Source organism: Lampetra planeri, chromosome 12 (assembly GCF_965212315.1).
Source record: "Lampetra planeri chromosome 12, kcLamPlan1.2.h2, whole genome shotgun sequence".
Lineage (NCBI taxonomy): Eukaryota > Metazoa > Chordata > Hyperoartia > Petromyzontiformes > Petromyzontidae > Lampetra > Lampetra planeri.
Genome location: NC_136118.1, coordinates 2500727 through 2512541, shown reverse-complemented (window position 1 = coordinate 2512541; position 11815 = coordinate 2500727). Strand labels below are relative to the sequence as shown.

General features: G+C 46.9%; 1 protein-coding gene across 2 annotated transcripts in view; it reads left to right on the top strand.

Moving 5' to 3' along the window:
- The first annotated feature begins 4023 nt into the window (after positions 1–4023).
- TNKS2 (tankyrase 2) overlaps positions 4024–11815 on the top strand; it is a 36338-nt gene continuing 28546 nt past the window's right edge. For both annotated transcript variants that reach the window (XM_078599186.1, XM_078599185.1), the window contains exons 1-3: positions 4024–4483; positions 7129–7353; positions 10851–10946. In XM_078599186.1, coding sequence (XP_078455312.1) covers positions 4060–4483; positions 7129–7353; positions 10851–10946 — 745 coding nt within the window. In that variant the 5' untranslated portion in view covers positions 4024–4059. The remainder of the gene's footprint in view (positions 4484–7128; positions 7354–10850; positions 10947–11815) is intronic.

Genomic DNA, 11815 nt, shown 5'->3' with positions numbered 1-11815 from the left:
CACATTTCAAAAAGACAGACATTAATACTTTGCACGTAAAAAAAGAACTCAATATTGCCTGTAATGCAATAGTTTATAAGTGTAATTCATATACGATATTGTTCCATGTGTGCATCGTATTAAACAGATTTTCCATATGTAGAAATTCTACAACCAAGTGTTTAAGTGTATTGCAATGTGTTGTATTTTTGTTTTGATCTCCCTTATGTTTAAAAACTCACCTTTTCCAGACAATCTTAATGGGAAATGGGATCCATTGTGTGGTCACGATAAATGTACAACATAAATGTCTATACCCCACCCAAACTGTCTTACAGAAACGGAAGTTCCTTTAAAAAAAGAAATACTACTTCACTGTTAATTGTTGCTGAAAGTTTCGTTTTCATCTGGGATTTAAGCATGTAACCTTTACCCTTGTGTATTGCTTTGTGACTCAGGTCCCCCTTGAAGAAGATACTTTTTGACTCAATAGACTCTTTTCTGGTTTATGTACAGATTTGACAATTGACGTGCTTTCATAATGATACACACTTTGCCAGAAAATGATCAACAAAAGCACTTTGCCTGAAGAGAAGCACAGTAAATTTAAACGCACAACGTCTCATTATGACCACGCATGAACCATTGCCCAGAGCTACTTGATTTTGAACTCAGCTGGACTCAAAGATTTTGGCTCTCAGCAGTGCTGGCTCTATGCCCTGGCAAGGCCATCAGTCCTGAGCCACACATCCACCCCACTGTTGCTGTCATATTAAAACGGCAGATTTTAACACGTTCCCTCTGCGACATTTCCACCGAGAGACTGTGTGCCAGAGCATAAATTGTTATCACCTGAGGTGGCAAATGTTGTGGTACCAATAAAAATTAAGTGACAATATTTTTAAAATAAATTATGCATCAAGCCGCTGATTCGGTAAATCGTAGTGTAGTGTAGCACAAGTCGGAGCCGAGGTAGTTGCAGGAGGCACCTTCTTTATTAACTCTCTTTAGGTTCAACAGGTTCGCCTCCTTCATTCTCGTTGTCGTACAGCCCAGCCCAGACACAACCCAAACCGTGTTACACTGACGGCGTCGACTGAGACAGCTAACAACGGCAGCGATGATGGCGGCAAAGACGACAGCGATGACGAGACGAGTCCACTCCCAGAACCGGCAGCCTGGAGCTCTCGCTCTCCGCTGCTTTTATCCTACTCGGCGTGGCCTGGCTCTGCCCTGGCCGTGCCTCTCTTCTCCAACCCACTAGCGGTTCTACGGGCTTCCCGATGAGGTCTTCCGTGACCCTTGCCCCAGTTTTTCCGCCCTGCCGGCACACCCGTGTATATGCTCAACGGCGTGTGCGCTAACTGTCCACCGCAGTTACCGCTGATGGACAGCAGTCGGCGCTATATCACCACAGTAGTACTGTAATGTAATACTTATTTTATATTTTAATCATAACTCTATGACTAAACCATAATGGCAAATCATCATTGTGAAGCTGTCCAGTTCACCAACACGTGAAGAAATAGTTTTGCCCAGTGATATCAAAATGTTTTTCAATGAAATTGTATGAAAAATATTACTTGTGAACATGGCTGTAATCAAGTGCTTTAGAGGCAAGGATCGGTGGATCTCATATTTGTGAATTTTATCATGACCCCACTTTTGCGCACCTTTGAAAATAAACACATCGAAGGCCAAACATCGCACCCCTGGCTTTTACATTCCTCTTCCTCGAAGGCACTGGTATAACATCAACCTCGTTAAAACCTCAACAGGCCGATGCGCGCATCTCCTTTATGAAAGAAAAGTTGAAGACACGCCACATTAGTGTGCTTGTAGCCATGCAACTCAAAGCTATGGGTCATTTAAGTAAATAATTGTAGAGGAGGAACAGCAAAACAACACAAACTATCCCCTGAAGCCATCTCGTCGTGGCTAGCAGACCTCGGCATTGGAATTTAGCTCCTGACCATATTGCTGCCATCGGCGAGAATTCTCTGGGTAATCCAGTCTGCTACAAGATTCAGTAATACACTGATTTGAAAAAATCTAAACATAAATCAATAACACTGCCTTAAAAGGAACATATATACAGCAATAGGCAACGGTTCTGGAAATCTCCCTTTATATATTACATTTGAAAAAAAAGTCCTTGTTTAAAAATTAGCCAAACATCACATCCATCACCCTCCTGAAAACGAGCCTTGAGACTCACAGAGGCTTTTTTGGATAAATAAATTACACTGTAAAATAAATGACCAAATTTCCCATTCAAGTGCCCTTAAAATCAAGCATCTGTGGTCGGTTACATCAACCAAGGTAGTTTTCACAAATTCGTACTTCTAAGACCATGGAAATTAAGGTGTAATATTCTCACCCCAGTTATGCCTATTTATAATGCAACCAGCCACTGCTTCTGAGACCAGAGGGCTTCAATGACCCTGGTCTGAGACCATGGGTTCAATCCACCAGGGGGGGTTGGGGCAAGCTGTCCCTAGGAGCCATCGGTCCCACGTCGCTCCCATTTTGTGTCCCTCCCCAAGGTGAGTGCAGCATCAAAGAGGCTCCGCCAGGTGGCGCACTCCTCGACACACGCGCACACGGCTCGGCTTTCCCAGGGCGGTAGCCGGGCATGGGATGCTCTTTGGGAGCATTGTTTGTGCGTGAACGCGGCTCATGTAGACGCAGAAGTACGATTTCACATTGTATGTAAAAAAAATATTGAAGTATTTAATCAGGAATCGCTGATCAAATCTAGATTAAGGCTGAGTTATGTAGCTTTTTTTTAGAAGCCACCTGGCCACATAACTCAACGAAGTGGCGTATCATGTGCACATTTATAGAAGCCAAATACTCTAAACGCATGTTGATTCTAAATGTGGAAGGAAAACTCAGAGGAACCAGAGAAAAAAATCCCAAGCCACCACGGGGAAACTCAAAATATACAGCAGCAGGCATCAGGATCGGGATCGATCCAACCACCTCCTGTACACCAGCCGAGGTCGTCAACAACTCGCCACCGTGGCGCCAATTCGGGTGGTCAAGCCAAGACAACCGCGTGAGGAGCAGCGTATTTGTGGACAGGCGGGGAGGCATTGCGTCGTGATGTCGTCGTCGAGTTCTGCTCCGGTTGACCGCAATCGCAGCAACTACCGCGAGCCCCGAATTCGCCCGACGCGAACGTGAGAACACGGCCACATGGCCCCCGCGTTGCCATGGAGCTGGGCAGCGGAGAGGGGGGGCCGTGGGCCCCGCCCTATCCCAGCCCTCCCTCCCTCCCCACCTCAACGACAGTGGCTCCTCACAGCCCCGCCCCCTCCCTCCCTCCCCACCTCAACGACAGTGGCTCCTCACACCCCCGCCCCCTCCCTCCCTCCCCACCTCAACGACAGTGGCTCCTCACAGCCCCGCCCCCTCCCTCCCTCCCCACCTCAACGACAGTGGCTCCTCACACCCCCGCCCCGCCCCCCGTTGCCACACCTCGTGATTACCGCCCCCTCCCCCCACCGCCCGCCACGCACGGGGCAACTGCGCGGACGCTGCCTCGGCTCGTGATTTGTCCGCGAGCCGCCTAGCAACGGCAACTCCCCCCCCCCTCCATTTGCAAGGGCGCGCACGATTCGTCGGTTGACGCGCGGTGCCGGCCAACGAGAGCACGGGCCCGGGCGCCTATCCACGCTACGCTTGTGGTGAGGTGGGGGGGAAGGGGGAGGCGGGGGGGGTGGGGGAGGTGAGGGGGGTGGGGGAGGCGGTGGGGGGAGGCGAGGGGGGTGGGGGAGGCGGGGGGGGGAGGCGGGGGGGGGTGGGGGAGGCGAGGGGGTGGGGGAGGCGGGGGAGGCGAGGGGGGTGGGGGAGGCGGGGGGGGAGGCGAGGGGGGTGGGGGAGGCGAGGGGGGTGGGGGAGGCGGGGGGGGAGGCGAGCGGGGGAGACGAGGGGGATGGGGGAGGCGGGGGGGGGGGTTGAAAGGGGCGGGGGGCGAAAGGGGCGGGGGGCGAAAGGGGCGGGCGGGGGGTTGAAGAGGGCGGGGCGAATGGGCAGTCTCCTCCCACTTCAGCTTCGGCCCCCGTGAGCCGCGAAATGGCGGCGCGGCGGGCGCATCTCGCTTCACCCTCCTCCTCGTCGTCATCTCCCAGCTCGGGCTCGCTGGACACAACAACAACAGCGGCGGTGGCGGCAGCAGCAGCAGCAACAACAGCAGCAGCAGCCACTTCAACTGCAGCAGCAATGACAACGACAGTCGCGGGGTCTGCTACGTCTTCCCCATCCACGACGGCGGCAGCGGCGGCGGCAGCAGCCGCCGTGGTGGCATCGGCGGCGACAGGGTCCGGGCCGGGGGGCTCCGGCCAGGACAACTCCGCCGATGGAGGCGATGCGGGCAAGGAGCTGTTCGAGGCGTGCCGCAACGGGGACGTGGGCCGCGTGAAGCGCCTCGTCAGCCCCCTCAACGTGAACGCACGGGACACCACGGGCCGCAAGTCCACGCCGCTGCACTTCGCGGCCGGTGAGTGAGGGCATCGGTGTTGTTGTCATCATCATTACATCATTGCCTTATAATCATACTCATATTCATTGTTACAACGGTGTATTCATGTGTATTCATGCTCGTCGTATTAATCATAGCAATCGTAATGATAATCGTACGTTTCATGTTCATCCTAAACCATCAGTTGAACACAATCCGTTATCGTGTTTATAATAATCGTTATACTCACGATTATATTAATCGTTAGTCATCTTCAGCAGTAGTATAAACAGCTTCGTTACTAATTATAATCAAACAGCAGCATTGTCATCTTTTATCAACACCGTGATTACCATAATGATCATGACAGCAATATTAGCACCAACGATATCTTTGCAATCTTCACAATCGTTATTACCACCACCATCCATTTCCATAAACATATCACCGTCATCAAAATTAACACCATTATCTTCGCTCGCAGCACCCACCACCACCGACACCCAGTATCACCGATAGAATCGTTTCCAACACAACTAACACATCACTTGCCATAATTACAGCACCCATCGCTTATATCATCACTACAATCTTCACCAATACGACCATCATCGTGACCATCACTGCTAACCCATTCGCTTCGATCAAACAACGATCCCCCGTCCAACCTCAACAGACTGTAGGGGCAAGTGCTGTTAGCGAGCACCTATGAAGGTGCCGGCACGACACACGAGGGCGTGGGTTGCCAACACCACGCCCGGCCGCCTTTGTCTCCCCGAGTGGCGATGTTTACTCCACACCGCACCAGCTACTCATTTGCGGCCGAGTCGACCTACGGGAATGCCCAGGCCCGGTGTTGGTGGCCGTGAGCGGGGGAATCGAACTCTGCTAGCCGGGTTCGTCGCGCTAACCGCGGCGCCACCGCTCCCCTCACCGCCGTCGTCGTCACACGAAGCCGTGGGCGTGAGGTCGGGCCTTGTTTTTATTTTCTAGGAAAAGCCCGAGGCTTCGGCCTGTACGTCGTATGCACTTGGGGTGGCTTAAGTTCGCGTCTCTCTGAACCAAATGAGCTCAATTCGAGCGATGGATGAGGATTGTGGTCATGATGGTTATGCTGATGGCAGTCATGAGGGAGGATTGGGGGGGAAAGGTTTGGGTCGGGATGTTGGAGGAAGCCTAGGCCTACCTAAGCCTGATACAGGTTTTATAATGGTTTTAATTAACGCTATTAAATGTTACAAGTTTGTACTTAAACAGTACGGCGGTGTTGAGGTTATCGTGGAAACAATGAGACTATTAATTAACATCAAATTGCGTTCAAGTGGGGGCTAGTGAAGGGTTTTAAATATAAAAAATAAGTATTTTTACTAATAGCGCTTAAAAATAAAACGAACCAAACTACAACAGGAACCCATTATTAATTTATTTCCCTTCTGTGAAGTTTTGCATGTTGAGTTGCGTTAATATTAGACGCTTAGGATTCTAATAAACCTGTAAACATGATGCACTATACAATACTTGAAGATGAATCACTCGTTCTCGCCTCAGTGCGACACTGACACTTTACTGACAGCAGTTTAATTACCGCCTTACCTTGGCAGCAGTATCAACATCTCAAATGTTGCTGCATAAGATTACTTTCTAATAATACTGGTAATGACGTTGACCATACTGTCCGACGCCTGTGTGGAGAGATCTTCATCCATCAGTAGATGTAGTTGAGATGATGGATAATGCCAGGTTAGCGAGGAAAGCCTCGTAGTTTCAAGTCTTAACTTGGGTTCCTGCATTGCTATGTTTTGAAAATATTTTTTTTGTATCTCGTCAACACGACGATTTGTTAAATAAAATTGATATTTTAGGAAGTAAGAAAAATCAATAACAAGGTCGATTATGTATTTTTGCTGGTACAAAATCCAGCAACCATTTGAGAACTGCGCTGCCATGATGTCATATAACTAACCTAATGGCTCATATTACCGTCGATATTGTGCAGTGCCAATCCAGTTGTGCATTTTTCCTGATTGTTGGCTTGAGTGAATATATAGAGTTTTAGAATATTGTACTCAAGAACTCTGCGCTATATTTCTCTGCATCAATACGGAGCATAAATAATTCAAGTTTATTTGTTGGTGCGCACGAATATTTCGCTGCTTGTAATGGCTTTGCATCTCATGCATGTCCTTGGGGACGACTGTTGTTTTTTATGTTGCTGGCCTTTACCTCGTACTGAAGCTAATCAATTAAGCTGTGTTGGCGCATTTTCTCACGCGTTAATGCATTGGCAGATAAATCAAGATACTGCTTCATGCACAGGAGATATCATTAATCTAAACTAATGTAATTGCAAAATAGTTAGATGTATACTTAAACAATAACAATTATCTGAATGCTTGGTGCAAAACGTATGTGGTTTGGCATGTCAGTCAAGAATTGCTTTGTTTAACCAAATCTAAATTTTGATGTGTCAGTGCTGCTCCCCCAGTTGCTCCATTGAACCCATATCTGCATGGGATACTTCAGTCCAGCAAAAACCTATCATCCTTTGGCTAACCTTAGTCCTATTTAGCTGAGGGACCTCAACATGCAGAGTCACTGCAGTTCAGGTCCTCCACTGTTATGGAGTATGGCCTTGGCTTCAGTAACTAACGCTTTGTGCGTGTGTTTGCATTGAACTCGCGCAGGCTTTGGCCGCAAGGATGTTGTGGAACACCTCCTGCAAAACGGGGCCAACGTGCATGCCCGCGACGATGGCGGCCTCATCCCCCTGCACAATGCGTGCTCGTTCGGCCACGCCGAGGTGGTGAACCTGCTACTCAGGCAGGGCGCCGACCCCAATGCTCGTGACAACTGGAACTATACCCCACTCCACGAGGCTGCAATCAAGGGCAAGATTGACGTGTGTATAGGTGAGTGTCGACGCAACACGGATAGTGTTTATGCCTATATTGTTTACTAATCCGTTGTCAACTCACACGTCGGCAGCGTGCAGTGACCTTATTTTCTTACGCATAAAGAGATTGAGATACGGCCTGCACAATTTTGTGCTGTCCGGCCCATCTACATGGAACTCACTGGTCACTGTCCTGGATTTGTCAACGTGAACAAGTTCTGCAGTAGACTATGGTTTGAAATGATCTGTACAGCTGATGCGGCATAAGCATTGTGCCTTCGTGATTGCTAGCCTTTGTGCTCTAAAAATGGCACGAATATCAAATCATTTGTGTGTCACGCAGTCCAAATGAGCCTTGCTTGGTCCCACCAGCACACAGCACGCATCTTAATCACATTTCACGATGTTAATATATGGTTCCCTAGATTTGACGCGGGCTCGACTTTCTGCACAAACAGGTGTAGCTAGTACAGCTGACGACATCTTTACTTGTTCCCCCTGTAGTGTCGTTGGCAAATTTGGATCTTTACATTGCCTGACAGGAGCCTACTTGAATAACTGGTCTCTCCAATTTGCACGCTCTTGTGATCTGAAGTGAATGCGGATTTGTGGAAATTGCGTGCAAATGGAATAATTGCTCAAATGTAAGGTTTGGAAGAGAAGCGTTTGTTTTTGCTGTGACATACTGTTAAACTACGACACATTTTTTGTTAATTGCTTGAGTGCCGTACATTTTAGCTGAAATGCATGTTGCCCAAATCAGATTTTTTTTTATTTGAGTGTATAATCAGCCCACCAATATTTTGTAGACAGCACCACTCACTATTAAGCATTGCTCATAACCTCTGTGTGGTGTTTTCTAGATGGGAACATCAACTGCCTTTATCTTGAGCTAACAGGAGATGAGTGACTGTACAAGGATATTTTAAATAGAGCTTTCATAGATTTATCTTGTATCAAAGGGCAACAATGTTGGCAACGTGTAATTGGTGGGACATTGTGTCTGGAGCGAAGAGAGAAAGAGCTTTCATTTTGCTATCATTAAGCAAGCGACGAGATTGCAGCCAAGTGCTTTTAACATTGACCCAGTATTTTTCGATTTAAAGCTTTCGTGACTGCAGGGATTCATCTTCTTGGTTCTTTCGGTAAAGTCACGTAGAAGGGAAGTAATAAAATAATAAAAATAAAACATAATAAAACAATTCTCACGACGTTTCGGCCACAACGCAAGCAGCCATCCTTCCCTTCTACGTGACTTTACCGAAAGAACCAAGAAGATGACCCAGTATTGTTTAGGTCGGCATTTTGTGTCGTTTTTTTTCCTGTGCTTGCCAATATTTAGTTGTAAGCATGTGCACAGTACTCGTAAATATATAAGCCATTAATTGCCAAAACTTGGTAGAATTTGTAAGAGCTTTTGTTGGGAGTGGACTAATTATGGTATTGATTCTATTTGTAAATGTATTTATGCATTTCATTAAAAGAGTACATTTCACTTAACATTTCGATTTAAAGCTTTCGTGACTGCAGGGATTCATCTTCTTGGTTCTTTCGGTAAAGTCACGTAGAAGGGAAGTAATAAAATAATAAAAATAAAATAATTCTCACGACGTTTCGGCCACAACGCAAGCAGCCGTCCTCAGGTGAAGAATGAAACACCACCAAGCTTGGAGCATATATTTAAGCTGGGTTGGAGGGGGGGAGGTGGGAAGAAGAGCGCCTTGACAAAATAATTTGTATAACATATTCAAAACATAATTTGCATATGTTTTGAATTTGTTATACATCATCATTATAGTTTAAGCACAATAATCTTTGAAGCAGCCATTAACGTCTGCCTTATACTGTTTCTACATGTTCGTCTGTCAGCATATCAACAGTGATTAATTTCTCAGGTTATATATTTATTTCAAATCATTAATTAGACCACCACATTGTTTTAGATAAAATGTTGGTGCCTGGGGCATTTTTTTCCCTCTACGATAGCGTTGAGTATGCGGTGGGAGGAAACATATGCAGTTACGTCAGCATTGTTTTGGGAGGTAACGAATTGATTGTTCAGTAGCAGTTATTGGTCTTAGGTTAGCCGTGCCATCCACAGCCTGTGATGTAATGGGAACGCTGGAGCCACGCCAGGTTCAAGCCCATCTGCAGGCGGTCGGAGAGGAGGGGGCATGCTGTGGGGGGAAAAAGGGAGATGGACCGATTCGGTTTATTTATCTGCTGCAGCGGACGAAAGCTGAATCGCTGATGTGCGTGTTTCTATAGCTGGAAGGTTCTTTTGAGCTGCACACCAGTCAGAAGCGACGATGTTTGCAGTGAAATTTTGAACGGCGCTTCTTTGGACATCCTTCAACCTATTCCCAGCGCATGGGATCTCTTAATGCTTTACGGAAATTACCACGTCTTGGGGGGAAACTACGAGGCAGCCTGCAGTTAATGATGAACGTTCACAGCGCAGCTGAGACAGCCCTTCAGGAGGCTTGCCGAGCAAGCTGTTGATCTCAGCCGACGCCGTGCTGTTAGAGCACTTTTCGTAGAAGAAGGAATTTTAGCAGCATGCAGTCGCACAGCGTTTATCTGTGATTCATCATCCGCAGAGAAAGATTTCATCGGGAGTTTATCTGGGTTTTTCTGTTAACATTTTTTTTTATTTTAAATAGTCGTGGTGTGAAAGATGTCGCTGAAGTCACCACAGTTTTATACAATTTCATGGCGTGATCATAAATTTAAACCTAACATGGATTTAAGCGTGATAAATTATTGAATTGTAAGAAAACTGATTATGTATTCTGTAGCGCATCTCTGCAGCTATTAAGTAGTGCATTAATGCAGTTTACTGAATAACAGATTCATATCCATTTTTTATTTTATTGGTGAGGTTATTGGCTTTTTTTTAGTCTGATTTACTTTAAGATAGCAGTGTAATTTCAGCATGTCAAACTACCAGCGAGAGTTTTATTCTATTTTGTGCGTAAAATCGTATTACAATGCTTGTACGTGCTGATTTGTAGCTCAATAGGCTAGTTTGCTGCGTGGCTTTAGCGTTCAAGAATTGACAGTTAATCTGCGTCACCATTTTGCATTTTGGCACCGTGAACATGATTGTTTTATCTTTTGTAGCTTGTGATGTAGCAGCAGCATTTGTAATTTGTAGCCATCTACGAACCCTTGTCTTACCATGCGCTAGTTCTTCAGTAGGTAGCCTCTATCAAATTGCTTCGGTCTTGGATGCTTTTCCACTTTGGATCTACATTTTAACAATATTTATTGGAGGGATTTGCCTTGCGTCAGCTTGCTAGTCGTTTTCACTCAGCGGTGCTTTCAAACTTGCCTCTCCTGGACAAGGATAACATCGGACTGGATCGACTACGCCTCTCAACAAGGCACCAGCCTCTGATTAGCTACCCTCACCTCTCGCTGTGTGGCTCGCGCCAAGCCCAGCTTCGATGTTGCACTCATGCGGAGTGGCGACTGACACGTGGTACTGCCTGCCGTGCTTCCCCTGCCTAGTGCTCTTGCAGCATGGTGCCGACCCGGGAATCCGTAACACGGACGGCAAGACGGCTCTCGACCTGGCCGAGCCAACTGCTAAAGCAGTGCTCACAGGTAAGCAGTGCACCGCATTCACCTTGCCTCTGCACCGCACAACACTGCACCGCACCACATCGCACTACTGTACACCTTTAACGCAGGGCTGCACCATCCTCAAGTTAAAGTCCCAAAGCCTTAAACCACTACGCACGCATTTGACGTGGTCGGTATGCTTCAAGTAAAAAATACTGCAAGGACTGTGAGTAGCAATGTGTAAAAACCAAATGCCAAAATTATCAGCCTATTATGGGCTCTTGAAAGGCATTGTCAGTAATGATGGTGGTGAGGTGGTTGTATCACTCGCTGAGAAGAGTGGACAATTAGCTCGTATGGCTTGTGTCGCGTACTTGCAAATGAAGCTCTGATGGTGTGACGTCTGCTGGGTGCGCGGCTTGTATGGTGCTGCCATGCTTATAGATGTCATCAAACACTGCTGTGGTGAGGGCAGGCATCAAACAAGCACACCGCATGGAAACATCACATCACTCGGTGTGCTCACCCCGACCTCCCTGAGGATAGCTCTTTCACGAATTCCCATTACTCTCTGGGGTCTTGAAAGGGGGGAAATATTTCCTGGCAGATGACCAGCTTTTGCCCAATGTTAGCAAATTTACAAGTGAGTTAAGATTAGGCTTGAGAAAACAAAATGTATGTTGCTTAAAATTTTGGCTGATAGGCTTTTACCAGGATTTGTGGTTGTGCCTCTATTTTCCCTTTACACTTTAAAACTTCTGATGCCTGTTCATTGTATTTCTATTTATTATTTTGAAGATGCCAATTGACCCTCTGATTATAATTTGTATAGATATGGAGGATGGCCATTTTACATTTTATTCCAAGTGTCTGTGTATCGGCCATGTGTCATATACTACATGTCAAACTTG